General features: G+C 48.5%; 1 protein-coding gene across 2 annotated transcripts in view; it reads left to right on the forward strand.

The window, feature by feature from the left end:
* Nucleotides 1-25000, forward strand: part of LOC135827325 (uncharacterized) — a 347133-nt gene that overhangs the window by 5419 nt on the left and 316714 nt on the right. For both annotated transcript variants that reach the window (XM_065339846.1, XM_065339847.1), the window contains exons 2-3: nt 513-655; nt 10722-10793. In XM_065339846.1, coding sequence (XP_065195918.1) covers nt 513-655; nt 10722-10793 — 215 coding nt within the window. The remainder of the gene's footprint in view (nt 1-512; nt 656-10721; nt 10794-25000) is intronic.

Here is a 25000-nt window from a genome sequence, read left to right on the forward strand (position 1 = left end):
GCATTCTGCCTTGTCTCCGCTGGCTGTGTCCTCCCGTCCATCGGGATCACGTAATGTCGGAACAGATTGACTACGCCCATTGCCAGAGGCATGCTTGACAGTGCGCCACCAGTCACTGGGTGGCAGCTGCTTTGAGGTCATTTTCTGTCTCAGTTTTGCCTTGAAAGCACTCTTGGCAGTTTTGAGACAGGCAATCGTTGAGAGCCGGGCATCTTGGTAAGCTGACTGCCGATCGTTGTCAGCCGGGTCGTCTTTCAGGCACCTCCATGCACGTCGTTTCCTCACTGTGGGAGCAGGGCACCCAGGGGTCCACCATGAAGGATCTGATGCACGGGTTTTCTGAATTTTAAAAGGAATGAATCTCTTCATACCCTCCAGGATTCTCTCGGAGATGCCAGTGCATGACAGGTCTGGATCAGTCCGAGCAATAGCTACCCAATTGACATGTTCTGACCCAACGGTGTTCCTCTTTTCTCTTTTGGCATGTTTTCCAACTTTTGACTTTGCTGTAGGCTTCAGCCGTCCCGACCCTACTCATATTGGCTTTGCTGAGTACATTGTGTGAAGCGAGCGACACTGGAGGCTGTGTACCCTGCACCTGTGTGTCAAACGAAACGCACAAAACCGTCACCGCCTGTATGGACATTGCCACCATGTGAGTGTTGTTTCATCAGCCAGTTTCTAGTTTCTAGCTAGATTTATACGTATTTGACAACACAACGAGCAAGGAAGTGAGCTTGAGCGCTGCTCGATAGCGCTAATCAATGACATTCCAACTTGGAAGGTTCATGGATATTAGTGATAATTCCCCGAACCTTCCAGGCCGCTGAACCTTCCAAGTACGAAGGACGTTGGTTAGAGCTATCGAGCAGTGCTCAAGCTCATTTCCTTGCCGTGGAATGTCTCAACACTGCTTGTCAATCTGGTGCTACCTTGTGCACGTCTGACTGTTCAAAACCCGGTAACCTTGCTGTATTTTTATTTATTGCATGTCATGTGAGGGTTGCCTGTACTACAGCCAATGAGCGCTCTTGCTCAGCGGTCTGTATTCCTCGGTATTGCCCGGCAAGTTATTGCCCACTCAGTTACATGTACACGCATGCCCACTGTCATTATTGTACTTTGTAGTTTGTAGGCGTATCAAGTTTGTGTAATGTCTTCCAAATATGGCCGAATCAACCTTACCTTCAATTGCTGCGGAAGCCGAGTTCCAAGCAATCCTCGATCTCCATCCGAATTTGTTCGAAGATGCCCCGAAGGATCTGCAGGTGCCACCAACATCACTATCAATGTCGTAAAGGAATAAAGTAATCCTAAACCACAGACTTCGTTTTCTAGAATGTTGGAGTCAAGCATGCAATAAATGATTTACTGCGCCTCGTACTCACTCGTACGAGGGCAATACCGTCTTGATACATGATCTCACGGCGTCAGTCAGCCGTTCGGTCATGTATTAGCCGGTATTGCCCTTGTACTCGCTTGTACTCGTGCAGTAAATCATACTTATCACTCTCTTATTATTGACCCCACAGAAACCCCACAGACCCCACAGCGGTCAAATATCAGCATACATGTATATTGACCACTTGTTAGCCCGAGGACTTAAGCTGTGTTCACAACTGGCGCGTGGACGCGGTACGCTTGCGGTTCGTGCGTGCATATACGCGCGCTCAAGCTTTCACAAAAAGCAGCAATCCGAGTCGTATTCAGCACGTGCGACACCTTCGAGTACTAATTTTTGACCCCGCCAGTCAAAGTGACTGGCATGTACGCTGGTACGCGGCTGATACGCGCTGAAATTCCAACATGTTGGAATTTCCATTTCGGCGCGTTTCCGTACGCATGGCGCCCCAAAAGCCAGCAAAAATACGCACAAACGCGTGGTTTCACGCGTACACCCGCCAGTTGTGAACACAGCTTTAGAACTTAACTTATTCCTCAACTTAAAGAAAAAAATCTGAAATAAAAGAAGAAAATCTGAAGCCAAATGCTGGGACTTGAACCCAAACTGTCAGATTCTCAGTCAAAGAACTTAGGGAACCTGCTTCAAGTGACAAGGGAAAACTTCTGTTTACAGAGAAGTAATCTCCACTGTAAACGGCACATGTACATTTACCACAGTTTTCCTTTCTTCTTATAAACAAAGCTAAAACAGTTTAGGGATGCTATGTCGTGATAAATCTATTATTGCGCTCATAATCGGTCAACATATGAAATATAGACCTCGTAAAAGACCTCGAGGGACCTCGGTCTTTTACTCGTTCTATAATTATTTCATATATTGACGTCTTTAATCGTGCAATAATAGATACTTATAGCTAGAAGGAGGACTAATTGTAAGCATTTTCTATAATGTCGACATGCATGTGTAAAATGTTGTACGATGATCGCAAGGCACACAACGAAAGGGAAACAGAGGATTTGTTCGGAACAGTTTTCTTGTCACATTCATCAGTGAATCCACGTAACAATGGAGTGGGGACTACTTGAAACTAATCTTACATGGACAAATAAAAGTGGAAGAAAGGGGAAAAGAGCAAAACAAAAAGGTAATTATACTACTGTAAAACCGGAAAGTCTAACGTTTTAACGAACAATTTTTTTCGTTATTTGAAGAAACGCTATCGCGAACCCGGTTCAAGATGGCTGTGTAAAGATTCGCATACAGATGGGTGGCCATGTAGCCATCGTTAAACTTTCTGCACGTTTACAAAGGCAAACGGGTTTGTCACCACACGTTCTTGACCGGAATGGCGCACACCCAGCTGAGTCAGTACCGATGATGTAGCGTACGAGCGTTGGCTCCCACCGTCTAGCATTACTCGTACAGGCACGTTTAGATCTGAACGTTGAGGCGAGACCACCGAGGTCTGTGCAGTTTGTAGAAATACGGCTCCGCTGTCGCTGACAGTAGCTGTGGTTGTTGACGAAGACACTGATTTCGACCATTTTCCGCTTCCGCCTGGTTTAGATGGCGGAGATGATGGCTTCGTGCCAGTCCCAGGCTGCTCTGATGGCTTGGGTTCGCAAATGGATGTATGATGTCGGTGCTCACATTTGCTACATCTAATATTGGACTTGGAGCCACGAGCCATTTGTTTCTTCTTCAGGCAGATTAAGCAACGACCATTCTTGTGTATCAGCTCCTTGCGGCGCTTGATGTCTGTAATGGACGAATATTGCGAAGACTCATGTCAGCTGCCGCAAAACACACATTCTACGCTCGATGAGATGATGGTAAGAGCTGCTGCTGTGGAAATGTCTGACTTGGCAGGCTTGCTCATCAGACGTGTGGCTGCTACGCTATGCGCGGAAATCCGCCTCCCGCACTAACCACTGCAGCAGCGAGTCGACCGACTCGACAACATTGTTATCGCAACGCCACCAGTGGTAAGTCGCTAACAAATCTTGGCTCAGCTTCTGCTGCAGCTGCGTGCAGAATGTACCGTACGCTAGCTCATTCTGATGGCCAGCATCAATCAAGTTGATCTTTGCGACTTGCACAAGATCTGCGAACCGTTCGAGATGCCTGGCTGTGCCACGCTCTCGGATTGCTGGCATGTCCTGGAGTGCGGACATGTGGACGGCTGTTTTGCGCTTCTCACCACCTTACTTTTGGTCCAGTTGCTGGAGTGCTGCCGCGTAGGCCGCTGCCGAGTAACCATGCGTTTCGACAGTCTTCAGCGGTGGACTGGACAGATATTGCCTGAGCTGCAATAGCTTGAGCTCCGGTGACAGTGGTTGCCGGTCGAGGCAGACGTCGAAAGACGCACGCCATGTGTCATACAGCTTCTTGTCGCAGTCAAAGGTGGGTATTTTGATCTTTCTTTTAAAAATGGCGACAAAAATCTGTTGGTGCATGGCCTTGCGGTGCATGCGAAGGACCAGGTGTCAGTCCTGGTACTGTTGCAGTCGATCCATACCCATTTGGGGTTCCGCCATAAGGGCCATAATTGAGTGCTAATACTGACTGTTTGTGCAGTGCGCTACCATTGTATGCAGACGATCCGCCAAAAGCGACGTTGACTGATATCGCTGCTGGTATGGGTTGGTGACCACTGTGTTGAACCAGCTAAATTAGGCGTTGCACTAGATGGCGGCGGCCACTGGGTGGCTGCCGTATCTGGCCGCGTCCATTGCGGGGTTTGGACCGCTTGCGGCACTCCGAGTGGCAATCAGCTACGGTAGGGTATAGTACTCGTAGAGGTCTCAAACAGGGACAGAGGCCTCAAACAGGGACAGAGGCCTCAAACAGGGACAGAGGCCTCAAACAGGGACAGAGGCCTCAAACAGGGACAGAGGCCTCAAACAGGGACAGAGGCCTCAAACAGGGACAGGTAGGAATGATCTCCAAACGAGGCTGAGGCTCATGGTACTGGACCACCATAAGCGGACGTTGGGTCAGTCGCGGTCCCGACACCCTGAGCAAATTTCGTCATGTTCACTCTCGACGACAAACCACTCGCAGTTAGTGTACGGGCTGAACTAAGGCGGTGTTGTTCCGTTGGTGTCGGTGTTGTTCCGTATTGCAGCGTTGGTGTTGCAGCTGTGATCGTGAATGTGCGATTGTCGTTAGTTCGTGTTGTGTTGGTGTAACCGGCACTCAAGGCTGGTGTACTCGTACTCGTTGTGTTCTGCGTAATCTGTTGACGTCCGACGTCGTACGGTGACGAGACTGACGACTGTCGAGGATTGGTACCGGTGTCACTACTGCTCACAGTCAGACGCAAATCTCTACTCACGCCAACACCGGCACCTGTTTGTTGCTGCTTGCGCTGCTCTGCTAGTACGTTGTTCCGGTCGAGGGCGCGCACTGCTGGCCCTGCGACCCCTGTAGCTGTTGCCGGGATACCAGATACATGTGCATCACATTGTGCAGGCATGGACATGATTACATCATTCGTGCCAGTGGTAGCATCGTACCAGATACATGTGCATCACATTGGGCAGGCATGGTAAAATAAAAGTTAATAATAATAATAATTGAACAAACGGCGAGGAGACAACAATTTGATAACCGCAATCAGTAGTACAAGCTGGATCGACATTTGTGTATATTGTATTCATGTATTGTAAAACTGTGGAGACAATGTGCAATAAAACGATGAAAATTTGAAGAAATTGTGTAGAGAAAAAAGGGATTCAAACAAGTTTTCGTACAACACTCATCAGGAATCTTCGTTGTACTAAAGGACACTGAAAACAAAATTGAACTATTATAGAAAATCTAAGTTAGAGAAATAACACTAAGAACAACAGCAGTGAAATTTACAAGTGTGAATTTTAACAATGAAAGCGAGAGCAATAACGTTATGTGTGGACCACCGTCCACAATGAGCGCGACTGTGTTCTTGCCACAAGATTGCTGGGCACAGATCAATGGCTCCAGGTCCGAGCAGTGAGTGCTAATGGATGATGAGAAGAACTTAGAAGACCCTAGTCAGATTGTCAATGCACCAGTATGGCCAGGTGTGAGGTTAAGTCTATCCAGCTTGTCAGCTTGTCATGCACAAACTGCAGATAGCACACCAGCCGTGTATCAGCTACGTCGTCCAAGCATAGGAGCCATGATTTGACGGTACTCAGAATTGAATTTATTCTCACATCATTATCATCACGAGCAACCTGCTGTGTAATTCATTGACGCAGGCGGTTGGAAACCTGGTACTTCCTGGACTTCAGGGGACGACACAACTCGGTCAATTCAGCCTTGGCCTTCACGAGAAACAGGGTAGTGCCACTTAGCAGTCCAGCCGTGCGCTGCACATACAACTGGGTTTGCAATTCTAGTATATTCCCAGCCTGTAGCTTTACTTCAGAAGTAGAGCTCAGCAGCTTTGTGATGGAAGCCAACATGGCTGCGACTTGATGGATGTTGTAAAATGATGTGTTGTTTTCCTGTGTGATGGCATTCCCCAAACTGTCTCGTCTATTCGCGTGCATGTGTGATATGAGCATGCGCGATTTTGTAGTCGAGAGTCCTTTTGTCAGTCTCCTTGTTCGTCTCTGTCAGAGCAGTTTGCTTTTCCGTTTTGTCAAAATATATTGTGACACAAACTAGTCTTGTCCTTTGTGTCCTGCGTCCCGGGGAACGGAATGGCTTTGATAACGTAACAAAGTGGTGGCGAAACCCGGGACACAGATGATGAGTTAGTTTGTGTTTAGTCTGCTCGTCATCGTCATCGTCGTCGTCGTCAACAACAAAGTAACTTTGAAGTCAAAATAAAGCGTGGGAGCAGAGGAGATGAGGAGCTGGTACCTGTGGGAGCGTAAGACCATGGAAAGGAGGCGGAGGTGATGGACTGAGACGAAAACTGTGGACTGGAGCCTGGGACGGCAGGTACCGCTATGGAGCGTGTGGCTGTGGCTCGCCGGAGGCCAGTGGACGAGTCTGGCACCACTGACGGTGTGTCGTCCTTGTTTGAATTCTTTATTCTCACGATGGCACCATTGCCAATAAGAGGTAAGTTTATGAGAAGGTGAGATGCTGTGGGTGGGGCTGTGGGTTATGCAGTTGGAAAATGATTTACATCACTTTGAATTTTACAAGTATGGGAAAGGGTGAGCGCTGAAGGAGCAGATCGAGTCAATAAGCAGTGAGCAGATTTCTTGTTTGACAGCAGGTCGGGAGGAGACGTCAAGAATGCTAGCAGGGAGGGCATTGTAGTATTCTAGGGACTTGTACAATGGGGAGTCTTTACAGCGATCGGTTGTTGTCTTGCTCGCTGTGTTGTTCTCTCTCTCTCTGCTCAGTTCGTTGCTTGTTCAGTTGTTGCTGTATTGGTTGAGTTTGGTTGTTGTCGTTCTGTTGTTCTCCATTGTTTTGTGTGTTAGATTTATTTTACGCTGCTGCGCGCATTGTTGGGGCTTCTGCTCTCCTGTTTTGGTTGGCCCTGTGTCGTGGCCCGTTTTTCTTTAGAGTGTTGCTCTGGGTTCTGTTGGCTTGTTGTTAGCTTGTTGTGCTACAATGTAAGCTGGTTGTGGTTTTTCTGTTTTGCTTTGGTTCCTTTTGCTGTTGTGCATGTGGAACGTGGTGTCGGTTTATTTTTTTGTGGAATGTCATCAAGGGGGCAGGTGTTGTGAAATGATGTGTTGTTTTCCTGTATGATGGCATTCCCCAAACTGTCTCATCTAGTCGCGTGCATGTGTGATATGAGCATGCACGATTTTGTAGTCGAGAGTCCTTTTGTCAGTCTTCTTGTTCGTCTCTGTCAGAGCGGTTTGCTTTTCCGTCTTGTCAAAATATAATATAACACAAACTAGTCTTGTCCTATGTGTCCTGCGACCCGGGGAACGGAATGGCTGTGATTCCGTAACATGGACATTGCTCTTGACATTGGATGTCTTCAGTGCCCAGTTGACACCTGCATCAATGTTCGCAGTGTACGTTTCTTGGGGATTTTGAAAACGGGTATCCACACGAGCAATCTCCGTTTGAAATGTCACCTGCTCCAGCACATCGCTCGGAAACAGTTTATGCGGATCAACGCCTATGGAGGCAATGAAATGGTTGGCTGCGTTGCTGGAACGACCGGCACGAACAACAGGCACTTGTGCACTGCTAACACTGGAGCTACGATCGTCCAAGACAACCAAATAAGGCGACCTATCACTTTCAGTACGACAGCACAGAGTATCAAATAAGCCGCCTGCTGCACGAACTTGCTGCGGACCTTGAGGTGAAGAAGTCAGCCCACGTCTGCTTATTTGACCTCTCCAAGGCCTTCGACCGCGTGTGACACTGTGACCTCTTGCACAAGCTTGAACACCATGGCGTAAGGGGTGCAGCACTCCGCTGGTTTGAGAGCTACCCCCTGGGCCGGAGGCATCGGGTCCGAATCGGAAGCACAGTCTCCGACTGGCTTGACATCCCTGCAGGAGTCCCTCAGGGATCGGTACTCGGCCCGCTGCTATTCCTCGTTTACACGATGGACCTACCAGCAGCTTGCAACTCCCAAGCCACACGAAGCAGCCTCTTCGCCGACGACACCGCCTTAATCGCTAGCGGCCACTCAGCAGCGGCAGCAGAGCGAGCGCTCTAGTCCAGTGTGACTAAAGCCGCTACATGGCTCGACAACTGGCACCTGACCGTCAACGAAACAAAGACGGTCGTGATGACACTGTGCGGTGCCTTCCCCCTGACAATAACGCTGAGAGGCAAAACACTGAACAGAGTCCAGAGCCAGCGACACCTGGGTATCATAATTCAGGCCGACCTGAAGTGGAATGCCCACATCCAGCACATCTAGAGCAAAGTTGCGCGCACTCTCCACCTCTTGAGACGGATTCGTGGACGTCTCTCACCCACCGCCCTGTCAGCACTGTACACCACGTATTTACGCCCCGTTATTGAATATGGTTCTCTGGCTATGTCAGCTATGAATATTCAGCAACAAGATGCCCTCGAACGTCTCCAACAGCGGTCAGCAAAATTCTGCCTCCGACTCCCCCTCTTCAGTCCTTGCCACCACAGTTCATTACTCCACCACCTCATTTGGCCAACCCTCTCATTTCGCCGGAAGCTCAAGCAGCTGCTCTTTGCACACACCATCGCTGTCAAACGATCCCCGCCACACATCCAGCTTGCGGCCTTAGGCTACATCAGCGAGCCACCAAGCCGAGGATTGAGGCGTCATTAAGTCTTTGCCCTCCCCACCACCCACTCCACCCGCCTTCAACGTTCACCCTTGTACTCCGCATGCACTCAGTACAACCACCTGCCACCACACTGTTACTCCCTCCGAGAAATAAATGCATTCAAAAGAGAAGTTACCCCGATCATAGTATCATCACTTTGCACATGCTCCAACCCCCGCTGCAGCCCAGCCTAGGTATAGTATTAATTTTAATCAAGCTCTATCGCCTACCTGCCTTCGCAATGGATATACTTCCTTCTTCATCTTTACTTAAATGAAGCACCCAACCCACGGCTGCCACTAGCCACCGTTTCTCCCGGTTTATTGCACCCACTCTGATTGATAACACATAGTACTGTCTCTCTCTTATTGGCTACAGCCATCGTGAGAATAAAGATAATAGTTAATAGTACTTTGTTGGGAGTTTAGTCACGACTTAGCACTGCTTTTCGTCTCAAGGCACTCCTCCCATGTTTTCACTTCAGCGAAAAACTTCGCTGGAGCTGATTCGTCGCTCTTCAATTTGGTCCACTCTCTCTCTCTCTGGTCCTGGCGAATGACATCCGCACTGGAGATTCCGTTGGGCTCGTGGAGCCTGACATAAGCGTCAACGAACTTCTGGTATTGGGACGAGTTCTGGTCATTTCCATACACCGATGTGCCCACAGCAACTGCACCGACCATTGTCAACTGTGTCAGCTTTCGCTTCTTCCGTGGCGAAGAGGAGCCCATTGCTATCACACAATGGTCAATTAAGTCAGTGTATCAACAAACTGTTTGGGCTATCTTTGCTTTGTCCAGCCCAAGTGACAAAGCTCTCTCTCTTTCTTTCTTTCTCACTCTCTCCCTCTTTCTATATCTCTCTCTCCCTCTCCCTCTCTCTCTCTTTCTCTCTCTCTTTCTATCTCTCTCTCTCTCCCTCTCCCTCTCTCTCTTCCTCTCTCTCTCTCTCTCTCTCTCTCTCTCTCTCTCTCTCTCTCTCTCCCTCTCTCTCCCTCTCTCTTTCTCTCCAACCAAGATGAACACTCGCTGCTTATCCTGCATGGATGCGAATATCAGATATCAAAAGATCGTGGGGTGACCTACTCGTCCCGCCTGGTCAAGTGCGAGTACACGCAGTGCGCTTTCTGTGCAATACATCCTACACACATTCTGTAGTGCGGAAATTCTGATCGGCACCATGCAAACAAGGATCTTGGTGCAGCTCTGATCATGAGTAGACCGTGTGAACGTGGTGATGGGCACAGACGGGCTGAACGCTGACCGTGTGCTGTAATACTACTACAAGTCACAAAGTTCAAGTGTCTTCCTGCAGTATGGTACACCAGCTGCGACAAGCAAGTACAAGGTGCAGACCTAAAAATAGCGTGTGTGAAGATCGATTTTTGTTTTGCTTAAAACGACGAACACCACAACCCACATCATAAATTTATCTCTTATTGGCGATGGTGCCATCGTGAGAATAAAGAGTTCCACCCCCCCCCCCCCCGATACAAACGAATATCGTCCCTAAAAAATGTCGCTATTTGCGGACAACCCCTATTCAAACCTAGTAATCAAACCTTTTCGTTCCCTTGTCATCAAGGACCGGACAGGGAATGGATCAAGTTGGGAAGACTAAAACTTATAATAATTATAGCGTAAAGATAATGGATTATCCCATTACGCCCGGTACTCAGCATGCCCCGATCACCACAGCATGTCCGGATCACCAAAGCATTTCCGGATCACCACAGCATGTCCGGATCACCACAGCATGTCCGGATCACCACAGCATGTCCGGATCACCACAGCATGTCCGGATCACCACAGCCTGTCCGGATCACCACAGCATGTCCGGATCACCACAGCATGTCCGGATCACCACAGCATGTCCGGATCACCACAGCATGTCCGGATCACCACAGCCTGTCCGGATCACCACAGCATGTCCGGATAACCACCGCATGTCCGGATCACCACAGCACAAAACATCGAATATGTTTCTTGTATCTATTGGCGGACACATTAGACAGACTGAAATCAATATCAAAGTCGACCAAGTTCCTTTTCTTCCTTTTCTTCTTCCTCTGTTTTGTTTTGCAGAGATTTACGGGGGAAAGGTGTGACTGACATCATGAGTATTGCCTTTTCCATGTCACCAACAACAACAGCAATGTAAGTGATGTCAAGAATTTGTGTTTGCTTCACCGAGGCCGGAAAAGCCAGACCTGGCCAGGTTTCCCTTCACTCTCATTCCATTATGACTTTGTCTATGGTCCACGTACACCTGTTGGGGTCCGTTTGAGCTCCAGTGTTGTACATGTGGCTGCGCGTGTAGCTCTTCGTTTTACACGCGGTTGCGCGTGTATCTTTTTGTTGTACATCCTGCTGTGTTTGTGTGTCTTTGTTGTACATGCTGCTGAACCGCAGTACACACTGCTGGGCTGTCGTTGAATGCTTTGTACATGCTGCTGCATCGTCTTCTGTCCCCTCCGTATACACACTGTCTTGTCTTTTCCCCGTTGTGTAACAGTTCCAACTTACAAATGTAGTTGCAAGATAGTTCCAAGGGACGGGTTGTATTAAGCTTCGGCACCAATTTCGCGCCCACCGCCGCACTTTTCCTTCCGTCTTCACAATACATTTCCTGGCCTTGTCTTGTCTCGCGCCAGTCGTCTTGTAGTCTCATGAAAGCAAGATCAGATTATTCTCTCCAGCATTCACTTTGGCCTTTTAGGTGTATGGCGCAGTCACGCAAGAGGAGTGTAGCTCGTCCTTTTTAAGCTGACGACATTTGCGCCCAACATTTATCTGATCATCACCGACAACCCTGAGTTCGTGTTCGTCTCACAGTGTGGTTTGTCCCCTCTTCGCGTCCTCGCTACGGCCCAGCTCCTTGTGTCTCACGAATGGCCAAGCCTTTCATGGGATCTCCTGCTTACGTGAGTATGCCTTTGTAATTGTCTGCTCTGCGTAATGTGTTGCCGTAACTTGTATTCGATTTCAAACATTTTGAAATCATTCTTTCGCGTCGGGCCTCGGCGTATAGTAAGTCCGTCGAAACTTGTTCTGTTGTGCTCGAGTCTGTTGTGCTCGAGTCTGTTGTGCTCGAGTCTGTTGTGTAGTCTTGCTACTGGTTAAATAAGTTAGCCCAGTTGTTTTTTGTTTCTTTGTGTGTGTGTGTGTGTGTGTGTGTGTGTGTGTGTGTGTGTGTGTGTGTGTGTGTGTGTGTGTGCGTGTGTGTGTGTGTGTGTACTAGCTGTGTAGCTCTGAATACAGTGCACTGTAATGTTGTGAGTACAGAATTCTCAAACTTCTTTTCGTGCCACGCGTTCGCATCTGCATCTTGTTTTCGCGTCCTCGTCATGACTTCTGCATGGATAACTTTGCTCTCCTCCTTTGTTGTGCACTGGTGCTGGTCAAGGAGTTGCTGTCAGACTTCTCCGATATCGAAACTGTGTTTAAATGTCCCCATCATCGTTCTCAATGTGGTGCCTCGTACGTTACGTATTTTCTTGTTTCGAATTTCTACCATTTTAGTTTTTCCATGTTCTGTGTAGAGCGTTGTCAGGCTCCGCCATGCACTGTCAAAAAAATAGGAAAGCCGGTAGCTGCTGGTTTGGTGGGAGGTGTGAAATGCATCTAGGATTTTCGTTAAAGATCTAGGTTGAATTTTTTTGTGAGCATATTCTGTATTAATATTGGGTTTCGGCATGTGTGTCTCTCCATTTCACCTGGGTGGGCGCCCGATCATGTTCGACCATGATGTGCCTGGTGGCCTGGAGGGATCCTGCGCTTCTTTGTATCCAGGTGCGTCGGACACGGTACGGTCACTACGGTATTGACCGTACCACGTTTTGCCCCAAGTACCCCGTGAATCAATAAAATACACTGATTCTGATCTAAAATTCTAAAAATTTCGGCTCAGCCACCACTCCCCCACGAGTAAATTCTACTTCAGATGGCTGACCGTACCACACTAAAATACCATCCGGCGTCCCTGGTATCGGGTTGCCTTGAGGGTGTCGCTGTTCCCGTGTGTTGCTAGTTGGCACTTGTGGGTCCCAGTTGATGCCTGACTGTTTTTGGTTTTTTGGTTTTTTGGTTTTGTTTTTGCGAGCGGATGTACTATAAGTTTCCCCGTGTTATTCAGGTTTGATCCCTGTGGTTGTTCAGGGTGGAGACCTGTCGTTGTTCCGGGTATAGCCCTGTGGTTATTCAAGGTAGAGCACTGTGGTTGTCAGGGTGGAGCCCTGTGGTTATCAGGGTGGAGCCCTGTGGTTGTCAGGGTGGAGCCCTGTGGTTGTCAGGGTGGAGCCCTGTGGTTGTCAGGATGGAGCACTGGGGTTGTCAGGGTGGAGCCCTGTGGTTGTCAGGGTGGAGCCCTGTGGTTGTCAGGGTGGAGCCCTGCGGTTGTCAGGGTGGAGCACTGGGGTTGTCAGAGTGGAGCGCTGTGGTTGTCAGGGTGGAGCCCTGTGGTTGTCAGGGTGGAGCCATGTGGTTGTGATGGTGGACCCTGTGGTTGTCAGAGTGGAGCCTTGTGGTTGTCAGGGTGGAGCCCTGTGGATGTCAGGGTGGAGCCCTGTGGTTGTCAGGGTGGAGCCCTGTGGTTGTCAGGGTGGATCCCTGGGGTTGTCAGGGTGGAGCCCTGTGGTTGTCAGGGTGGAGCCCTGTGGTTGTCAGGGTGGAGCCCTGTGGTTGTCAGGGTGGAGGCCTGCGGTTGTCAGGGTGGAGCACTGGGGTTGTCAGGGTGGAGCCCTGTGGTTGTCAGATGGGGAGCCCTGTGGTTGTCAGGGTGGAGCCCTGCGGTTGTCAGGGTGGAGCACTGGGGTTGTCAGAGTGGAGCGCTGTGGTTGTCAGGGTGGAGCGCTGTGGTTGTCAGGGTGGAGCCCTGTGGTTGTGATGGTGGAGCCCTGTGGTCGTCAGAGTGGAGCCTTGTGGTTGTCAGGGTGGAGCCCTGTGGTTGTCAGGGTGGAGCCCTGTGGTTGTCAGGGTGGAGCCCTGTGGTTGTCAGGGTGGAGCCCTGTGGTTGTCAGGGTGGATCCCTGTGGTTGTCAGGGTGGAGCCCTGTGGTTGTCAGGGTGGAGCCCTGTGGTTGTCAGGGTGGAGCCCTGTGGTTGTCAGGGTGGAGCCCTGGGGTTGTCAGGGTGGAGCACTGGGGTTGTCAGAGCGGAGCGCTGTGGTTGTCAGGGTGGAGCGCTGTGGTTGTCAGGGTGGAGCCCTGTGGTTGTGATGGTGGAGCCCTGTGGTCGTCAGGGTGGAGCCCTGTGGTTGTCAGGGTGGAGCCCTGTGGTTGTCAGGGTGGAGCCCTGGGGTTGTCAGGGTGGAGCACTTGGGTTGTCAGAGCGGAGCGCTGTGGTTGTCAGGGTGGAGCGCTGTGGTTGTCAGGGTGGAGCCCTGTGGTTGTGATGGTGGAGCCCTGTGGTCGTCAGAGTGGAGCCCTGTGGTTGTCAGGGTGGAGCCCTGTGGTTGTCAGGGTGGAGCACTGGGGTTGTCAGAGCGGAGCGCTGTGGTTGTCAGGGTGGAGCCCTGTGGTTGTGATGGTGGAGCCCTGTGGTCGTCAGAGTGGAGCCTTGTGGTTGTCAGTGTGGAGCCCTGTAGGTGTCAGGGTGGAGCCCTGTGGTTGTCAGGGTGGAGCACTGGGGTTGTCAGAGCGGAGCGCTGTGGTTGTCAGGGTGGAGCGCTGTGGTTGTCAGGGTGGAGCCCTGTGGTTGTGATGGTGGAGCCCTGTGGTTGTCAGGGTGGAGCCCTGGAGTTGTCAGAGTGGAGCCCTGTTAGGGAGGACCCGACTATGCTTGTGCATATTTTCGCATATTTTGTCCTTTTGACACAAGGTCGCATAAAGTAGCAAATCTAGCATATTGTACCAATGTAGCATATTTTGTTACAAGGAGCAAAGAATTCGCATAATTATAGGGCAGATTGCGGAAATGGACAAGGAAACTTACCACGGCACGCTTGGTCAGGGAACACTTCCAAACTTAGCCCGGAAGGAAAAATGCTCATCAAAACACGGGGCGAAAATTTGAGCCGAGAAGAGAGTTTCCGCGACTCAAGGTTGCATGAAGTAGCACATCTAGCATATTGTATGTAAATGTAGCATATTTTGCTACAAGAAGCAAAGAATTTGCATAATTATCACTGATATCAGTTCATATTTTGAGCATATTTTGAGCATATTTTTCTGCTTTTGTGTGATTTCGAAGCATATGAGCCCCGCCAAGCTAAAAAATGGCTTCGTGTTTTGCCGACAAATCGAGAAAATCACCAAAACGTCACAGTTGGCAAAATTCTACTCGAGCGCGGTCGCGAATATATTCACTTTCTAGTTTGCAAGCGGATGATCGAATGAAGAGAGAAGCCTTTTTATGTTTGAGCAACACTTCTTCAGTGTTCCCTCTTTCATCGTTGTGGGGATTCCTCAGCGCTGCCGGAGATCGTAATGGAGCTTCTAGAGAATGTGAAGTTGAGCAGGATGACATTGTATCCGCGTGCGCCCAAACCTACTTGACGAGGAAGAGTCGCTCATTCATAGTGGCTGTGTTTCTTATCGTGGCCACGACTAGAGCGGCGAGTATAGCTATGGGGAGACGTCTAAAAAGCCTTCCGACTATAATTCTGACAAGCGGCCTGGTGAGTTGGCTCTTGCTGCGATGTTTCACTTTGTTTCGGCTACCTTCAATTTAGTGTTCTTGACGTGTCGTACTGGATTCCAAAATTTCCTCGTTTCAATAACCGCCGAGGAGACAACAGTCGTAAAATAGCAATGAAAAATATCAATTGTGCACTCATAACCATGTATAAACAATTAAAATGAAACAATTCCAGAACGTTTTCACACGAAAACGTTCTGGAATTGTTTCATTTTAATTGTTTAGACATGGTTATGAGTGCACAATTGATATTTTTCATTTAAATGTAGATCTGTTATTTTTTCTTTCTTGGATCTTCTAATTAGAACACAAGTGCTCATTATTCTTGTATTGCTGCACACCTGCTAAGCTTTGTCTCCACTTGGTGTCCTATGTTTTCTTGAAGTTTGGGAAGGTCTTGGAATCCTTAGTGTCATTGATACCAAGTTACCAACCATTCTGTGACATGTGCACAATGTATGCTTATTTATGGCACATATACATTTCAGATGGGCACCAAAATTTCCATGATGGAAGTTGGATATAAAGACATCATTTTAGCATGAAAAAAGAAATTTCCAAAAATTATGCCTAAGCCACCTTTTAGCTTGGCTCGGCTCATATTTTGAAGCAAGTGGCCAAAACAAAATAATATGCGAAATTTGTGAGCATATTTGGGCCCTCCCTATGCCCTGTGGTTGTCAGGGTGCAGCCCTATGGTTGTCAGGGTGGAGCCCTGTGGTTGTCAGGGTGGAGCCCTGTGGTTGTCAGGGTGGAGCCCTGTGGTTGTCAGGGTGGAGCCCTGTGTTTGTCAGGGTGGAGGCCTGTGGTTGCCAGGGTGGAGCCCTGTGGTTGTCAGGGTGGACCTCTGTGGTTGTCAGGGTAGAGCCCTGTGGTTGTCAGGGTGGAGCCCTGGTGTGGTCAGGGTAGGGCCCTGTGTTTGTCAGGATAGGGCCCTGTGTTTTATTTTTTTGGCGTTTTGGTAACCAATTTGTTTGTGTGGTATCTGGTGTCCTCACTGATTAATTGCTCCTGCTTGTGCACACATGTTCTTCCTTGCTGTTTTTCCATTCCTCGTGTTGGGGTGCTTTTCTGGTTTGGGCGATGGCTGAGATGTTTGCGTCAGTCCGTGTTTCTTTCTGTGTGTGTCCTTGTGTCTCGGTGAGCTTTCATAGCCCATCGGCTACTTTGTGGTTTTTCGGTCAACCGTCCCGTATGCATCCTGTGGTGCAAGATTCCTGGATACCTGGTCCTGCAGCCACGGTCTTCTCGGCCCATGAGTGGCCTCAACCTCGCCGCTACCGGCAGAGTCGCTGAGTCCGCCGTGCGGCATAAGCTGTTTTCTCATGCATTTGTACTTTTGTGTGCCTGTTCGTCATGTGTCCAACAGTTGGGGCCCGCATCGGCTTCACATTTTATTTCCCACGTTTTCTTTCTTCTTCCGTTATTATTGTCTTCAATTTTGTTGCCTTATTTAGTGGGGGATAGTGTTTTACATGCGGCTGCGTGTGTAGCTCTTTGCTGTACATGCTGCTGCGTTTGTGTCTCTTTGTCGTACATGCTGCTGAACCGTGGTACACGCTGCTGCGCTGTCTTTGAATGCTTTGTACATGCGGCTGCACCGTCTTCCGTCCACTTCGTCTACACACTCTTTTTATTTTTTATTCAATAGTTTCTTTTACGGGCAAAAGCAACACAATGATGAGAAAGCAGGGTATGATTGGGGAAGATAATAACACACAGGTGTGGAAAATATGTCTCATGACATGAGAGTGGCGAGAGTTTTACTCTAAAGCACAACTGGTTTAGAATCTGGCTTTTGACCACCGCCAGTTCCCGGAGCTCGTTAGCTGGACGATGGTATGCAGACCGAGACCCACGGACACACATGACGGCGGACCGGAGCATCGCGAAAGACAGCCTGCAGCGCACATATGCAACATGGTGTGCATAGGGCATGCTGGAATCAGCCCTGGCAAGCAAGCCACAGAGGCGCTTCAAGAACCTTTTGCACTCAGGGGATGGAACACCATAAGTTGAGAACACCAGCGGGCTGAATGTGCAACGATGCACGTTGAGGATTCGCTCCATGTACTGCAATTTCTTCTGATGCTTTTGCTGAAGCAGTAGGGCAGCCAGTGGTTAGGCCGAATAGGACGCGACATCAGGATGGAAGACGCGAACGTCAAAGAAAGCATCTTAGGCTCGGGTCCAGAAGCCACGAGCACGGACATTGGTGAACTAGACATGCACCGACCTGGTGGAAGTGCGTTCCATCTGTCAGCGCCTAAAGAAGTTATTGGACTGAAGCCATATCGGGTGTTAGCAGGGGGGGGGGGGGAGATGTCACATTCATCAGTGGAATGTCGTAACTGAAGATTATCCATGCAGAACAATGATTAGGTATACATGCAACAATGTGTTAGGAGAACAAAAGAAGGTGCTAAAAATAGAATGAAGAAAGGTGAGGCTATAGGAGTACAGTTAGAACTGAGTGTAAATGGGGGGGGGGGAAGGGGGGGGGGGGACTAGTAGAACCACTAGAACTGTGGAGTGAGACGAACATGCTGTGAACCTACGAAAACAATCTTAACACAACTACACTGATCAGTCATGTTTCTTCTGGTTCTGCTCTTCTGCTTACAAAGATCAGGCTTGTACAAATGGATACAAGCAGCCTCAGGCACTTTCAACTGTCTAGCATATCATGCACAATACACAACAGAAAAACAAAAAAACCATCATAAACCTGCACACACTTTAATAGAGTGAGACAACAAAATGAAGAAACACAGCAGACTTCTTATGATCACAATTCCCATCTCAGTCATCCTCTCCTTCAACCGCAACCTCATCCTCTATCTCATCTCCCAACTCATCCTCAGTGTCATCGTCTGTGTCATTTTCCTCATCCACGTCGATCACTCTCAGACATGATTCATGTTGTTTAAACTCGGTTAGTTGACTCCTTCTTTGATCTTGTTGGTAAGTTGTTACTGTTAGTGTTGTTGTTTGAATTCTTTATTGTCACGATGGCGCCATCGCTAATTAAAGATAAATTTATGAGAAGGTGAGATGCTATGGGTGGGACGGTGGGTTATGCAGTTGGAAAATGATTTACATCACTTTGAATTTTACAAGTATGGGAGAGGATGAGCGCTGCAGGAGCAGATTGAGTTAATCAGCAGTGAGCAGATTTCTTGTTTGAAAGCAGATCGGGAGGAGACGTCACGAATGCTAGCAGTGAGGACATTGTAGTACTCTAGAGACTTGTACAGTGAGGTGTCTTTACAGCGATCGGTTCTGGAGGGTGGGAGGTGCCAAGTGCGTGCGTGTTGAAGGCTATACTGGGCCGTAACTTGAGCGGGGGTGTTGAGCATGCGTATGTGTTGTGGGGCATATTGGTATTTTATGGAGTGGGCAAGAAGGGTGAGCTTCACTGTGCGGCAAGAGAACATTGTCGGCCATTTGAGCCGATGGAGCAGTGTTGAATGATTCTGAGGGGTGTCGAGGGGGAGACAGAGGCAGATTCTGGCCGTCTTGCGCTGGATTCGCTCAAGACGGTCAAGGGCTGCGATATTATATATATATATATATACTCAATCTGCGGACAGCATGCTGTTTCGTTCTTTTTGAACTCATCAGCGCAGCACAGAGAAAATGAGGCCGAACCTGATAGCAATGAAAATAAAAATTTCCAATCAGGCCCGAACGTACCTTGCCAGAGTGCTCAAACTGACAAGTCAGCGAGCTCTGCATAACGCAAACAGCAAAGGCACTACCCCGCGCAAGAGTGCTCAACTGCTACAAGAGCAGGAGCGAAATACTCAAGTCTGTGGACAGCAACTGTTTCGCTCTGTTAGAGCTCATCAGCACAGCTCAGAGGACCGAAGCGCAGCTCTTCGCAATGAAATACGTTTCCGTAAAGCAAAGCATTTTTATAAAGAGCTGCAAACCCCGCCAAGAGTGCTCGAAATGCTCCAAGAGCAGTGAGCGTTGCACAAGGCGAGCGGCAAGGGTTCGCGCTAAGGTAAGATTGCTCAACCTGATGACATTGCTGACGCTAGGGAGCATAATATATATAAATTATATAAACAGTTCTGTCCGCAGATTGAGTATATATATATATAATTATATATTACACTGCACGATCAGGTCCTCACCAGAGACACATCATCGTCTTTGCAACTCTGAGTTTCATGAAATGAATCAATCATCAGGCAATATAAACAAACTGATACAGGGCAACTAGATCACTACAGGTTATATACCCAGTCACACAGCAAGCGCGAAAGAAGGCACTAAGTTAGAGGTGAGAACATTCCGTGCTAAAAAGACACAAGCAGGCACCGGACAACACTTACACCGAAATCAACACCGGTACACTCTGCCAATTCATACACCATACCCGACACCATATCCAACACATGCACACAGTACAAGTACAGAGCCCTAAACATTGCCACTTGGGGCCTGCTTTTTTAGCACGGAATATTCTCACCCCTAACTCAGTGCCTTCTTTCACGCTTGCTGTGTGACTGGGTATATAACCTGTAGTGATCTAGTTGCCCTGTATCAGTTTGTTTCTATTACCTGATGATTGATTCATTTCATGACACTCAGAGTTGCAAAGAACGATGATGTATCTCTGGTTAGGACCTGATCGTGCAGTGTGTATTGGCTCTAGTACCCCGGTACTATCGAACACTATTCGCGATTGACGGGATCACCCCTACTGACATAATTATATAATATATAAGTATATTTATTACATCTCAAGACTCGGTGGAAACACCGGTCAATGTTAAGAGAGTGGGTGATTGCCAACCATGGCGATAAATGGAAGAGAGCAGGGTGACAGCAATGCATGCATATTCAATTATAGGCAAGATATATGTTTTGTAAATGAGAGAGAGTGATTTAGTGTGTAGAGTTGATTTGAGCCTAAATAAATAAAAAAGAAATTCGATGGGTTCGCGTACCGGGCAGGTCAAGAACAAGGAGTCGTACAACTCCCTGGTCAATAACCACCTTTCCGCTTCCGTGGGACGCCACCACCCCATGATCAGGCGTCAGATGCGGCTCCTAACAGTGGGGGAGGATAGATCAGATCCACCAACCAGAGGCCAAAGGCCTCAATCCCATTTGCCACATCCATGTATTACTCATGCCAGGCCACGAGTTCCCAATTAACTGTGGGTCGCAGCACGGTTGGCAAAATCCTTCCGCTTCCAAGCAGGACTTGAACCCGGTACCTCTCGTTTCTCAATCATGGTCTTAGACCAACCCACTGTGCCTGCCTGCACCTTTTGCGCCTAAAGAGAATATTAAAAGAGTTTACGGCTTTCTTCAGCACAAAATCAAGGTGGGCTGACCATCTTAGTTCTTACTGAAAGATGATGCATGGGTGACGATGTTGTGTTACTGTTTCTAGTAGAGTTTGCTCAAGTTTTATTTCAGGTAGTCGTGGTGGGGGTCGGTTAGCATGGTAGAACGGGAGGATGACAGTTTTTATTTTATTGACTAGCAGGTGCCAGCAATCTAGCCATTCTGCTGCGGCGTCGACGCTTCTTTGTAACGCTGCCTCACACTCAATGTAGCTGCCTTCAATGGCAATTAGTGCGGTGTCGTCCACGAACTGGCTACACGAGGTTGTAGCATTTTCACAGGCAGTGGGCAGATCAATGGTGTACGCCAGCCCGGGAACAGAAGTGGTCCCAGGACCGAGCCCTGGGGCACTCCCACTGGTATTGGTATGAAGGCGGATGTTGTGCCTTCAACCTGCACCCACTGTCTGCGTCCTTTCAAGTAGGCTTCGAGCCACTTGTGAGCTTTGCCGTCAAAACAGTAGTGGCTCAGCTTTTTCAGCAAGCCTTGATGCTAAACACGATCAAAGGCTTTGCTGAGATCGAGGAAACACGCAACAACATGCTTCCCCGCATCCCTAGCTGTGGATATCTGGTGGACGATCCGTGCGAGTTGCAGTTCGGTCCCGTCTTGTTTCCTGAAGCCGGATTGGTTGGAGGGTAGGTGCGGTGCTATGTGATTGTACAGACGAGAGTGGACTATTTTCCTTGTGTTTTTGATATTATACTGAACAGGGAGATGGGTCGGTAGTTGGTAGGATGGGAGGGGTTGCCCGACTTGGGGATGGGTGTAATAGTTGCGTCTTTCCAATCCTGTGGTATTTCTCCTGTTCTGAAAGACAGATTGTAGAGACTAGTGGGAGCTGGGGAGATTTCCTTTGGAGTTTCTTTCAGGAGCCGAGTTGGGATGTTGTCAAAGCCTGGGCTCTTGCCAGTGTCTAGACTGCTTAGAAGCTTCTCGGCCTCTTCCACTGTTGCTGCAATTGTATTTCGAGTATGACTGATGTCAGGGGTAGAGTTGATGTCTGGTGTAGTAACTGTCTATGTCTCTCTCTCTCTCCCTCTCCCAGAAGTTTCTCTCTCTGTTATTGGCGCGCCTGGTTGTGATGAAGCCGAGACCCAAGGTCGGCAGAGCATCCCTGACCACGCCACAACTCCCCTTATTCATGGCTCACACATGACGGGTTTACGTGGCTATAGTAAAAAAAAAAAGAAAAAAAGTACAGGCGGTCTTGTCGATGGACTGTTGGCTTTGGGAGATAAAGAAATTGTTGAGAGCTGTTGCCTTCTCCATGGCCATGGCTGCAGTGGAGTTAGCTGTCAATGGTGTGGGAATTGTTTGCTTAGGCGCTTTCTTCAGTAGACGGTGGAGGTTTGTACCCGTTGACGTTGTTTGCTGGAAAAAATCGGACTTACCCTGTCGCAAAAAAGCGGTTACTCGGTTACGCTGGGCTGTGTACAGTTTCCAGTTTGAGTCTAATTGGGTCGCCTGGTAGGTGCAGAACTGTTTGTGCTAAGGTTGTGTTTATTTGAATTCGCAAACCCAACAGACTGAACATGTCCGTTGCGAAACCACAAGTTCTCAAGAGTGAAAGGCCTTCGCGCTTGTGACATTGTGTTCGTTTCAATGCAGTTGTATTCCGACTCCGCCGTACCGCTGATGTTAAGGACGTGGTATACGCTACATGCGCTATGTGCGGTTTGCTGTATGCGCTGTAGTTGTATGTTGTATGTGTATGCTTTTCTCATAATTATATGCTGTCATTTTCACGCTATAACTACCCGGTGGTTTTAGTGTAAGTTATTCATTGTTATTAGTCGATCGAAGTGAAATATACTGTCAAGAGTGAATAGTTGTCCTCGTGCCGTGTGGTCATTAATTCCTGACTTTTAGAGAATCTGAAGGGTTCACAACATTTGGTGACCATGCCAGGATACGATGCGAGCATGGCACAGGAACTATGGATCATTGAAGCCAGCTTTATCGCTAGCGGAATTCGGTATGGATTTGAAGGAGATAGGTTGAGGGAATACGTGGAGAAGATGCTCCGACAGTGTGAGGAGTTTGAAGAGCGCAGTGCTAGACGGCAAGAGGGTGCGCTCCGCACAGAGTTTAATGAAAAGCTCAAGAAGATGAACGAACGCATCGCCGTCAGTATATATGAGGAAGCAAAGCGAGATGTGCTTGCCTCGCTCGGAAGGACGCCGGACAAGGCGTGGAAGACTTTACTTAGAGACAAGCAGCGGTCAGAGGAGTATGTGAAGCAAGTGGGAGGATCAGATCCAAGGCCCACTGCGTCGGTGCAGTGCATGGCGACATCGGTCGGAGACGCTCAGAAGCAGCTGGAGTCTTGGCCGAACGACGTAGAGGCGCAAGACGTAGAAGCGCAAGACATAGAGGCGCAAGACGTAGAACACTTCTCCAAGGCGCAAACCAACAACCTTCCAACTTGGAAGGCTCAGGTTCGTTGTCCTTCTTCTTTTCACAATAATTCAATTGGCTCACCATCCGAGTTAAATTTTGCAAACCTGATTAGCCGTTATGACCTATACCGCGAAACGTACGTCGTGTGGAACTACTTGTTATTGTACATAACTAGTCCATCATACATGATAGTGGAGTTCAGTAGGATGTTGACGCTTCGGTTTGTCACAATTCGTCTTCGCTTAGCTTCCCTCTTCTACGTTTATTACATAAACTTGAGCCTCCCAAGTTGGGTGGTCTGTTGCTTTGCATCGTCGAGTTGTAGTAAGGCCGGTATGTCCAATAGTCTTACTAGTTTCGTCATCATCCAGTAACTTTCGGCATTCTTTGTTGCCGTGATGCGTAGCTCGTGCTCTTCTTTGTTGCGCTTTCCTTCCCCTCTTGGACCTTTCCGAACCTGAGCCTTCCAAGTTGGAAGGTTGTTGGTTTGTGCCTTGGAGAAGTATTGGAGCTAGGTGTCAGGTCGCCGAATGTCTCAGTACTCCTTGTCAGTTTTGTGCCATTTTGTCGCACTCGCTGACTGTATAAGATCTGGTTACGTTGGTTCCAAGTTTGTCATAACTCATAACATTTTGTCCTTCTTCTTTTCACAACAAACTATAAAAGTCTAACATTATGTACTGGCCGATGAATGTAGGCTTTCTGTACACAGGTATTACCAAGAGTCCATAACCCAAGAGTATGCAACTGTGATTATGGGTGCATGCGTGGCGCACTGCCTTCATTACGTAACTTGCCTTCATCACGCTCTGTAAGCATGCATTCAAACTCTCAATTTCTCGCACGAGCCCATCCGTTTTTGCTCGATGCGTTCCAGTACCTACACAATCTCTGAATTCTGGCGCGTGAACTCCAGTTCCGTACGAAAGTTCATTTCAAACTAGAGGGAAAGTGCGGTGTTTGATTTTCCGCAGTGCGCGGACTGCAGCTGAATGATGTAATGAAGGCAGCGCGCCGCGCGGTTGGCCCATAGAAAAGAGATCACAGTTACATACTCTTGGGTTATGGACTCTTGGTATAACGGTGCACTGATTAGACGTTTTCACCTAGGATGTTTAGAAAAAATAAATTTCCGTGCATGGCACGGTAAGTGAAGTTATCCACCCACCAACAGACTTTTAATGTACTTGCCATAGCGCATCACGTGTACATGCAGAACACGCATGATGTAAAGGTAACATTATGTTGTAAGTGCAACATTACTTCTCCATCACTGCATCAGCTCAACCGCCACCACTGGACTGCCTTTTTACACTCTTTTTATTCTTAGAACAGGACCAAGGAAAACGATTATATTTTGACAAGACGACAGACCAAAGACCAGCTCACACAGTCTCGCGCATGCGCACAACACCACCAACCAATGACGCGTGTGCACAGCGACCAAGACGAAACAAACACGTGACACAAAATCTACCACGTGTGCCATGTCAGTCGTTTGTTGTCAGTGTTAGTTATGAGTTCTCCCGTCGGATCTTGAAGTGTAGTAATAAAAAGCTCTCTCTCTAGCTCTAGAGAAAAACCACTTGACTAGTCTGTTTGATGTGTGGCGGGGCGAGGATATAGAAGAGGCAGCTCGTTCGCCAACCGAGACGACACGCATTTCAAACTCCCTCGGTTAGGCACGGGATCGCCCGGAGTTTCCGCATTACTCCAGCTCTCGATGCTGTTTGTCCTTTATCTTTACTGCGCCGACAGTCAGATTTGCTTGACAACCTTGGCCATTTTTTTAGCCTAGTCCGTGGAAGGACTTTCATGACTTCGTTGTTGTGTGGCGATGACTTTATAATTTGTTTTCTTTATTGCTATTTTACAACGAGAGAGCTTGGAAGCTCAGGGCCCTGCGCTATGTTTTGTTGCCTAGCTCCTCGTGCATGTTGTTAGAACTGATGGAAATGC

Source organism: Sycon ciliatum, chromosome 11 (genome assembly GCF_964019385.1).
Source record: "Sycon ciliatum chromosome 11, ocSycCili1.1, whole genome shotgun sequence".
NCBI lineage: Eukaryota > Metazoa > Porifera > Calcarea > Leucosolenida > Sycettidae > Sycon > Sycon ciliatum.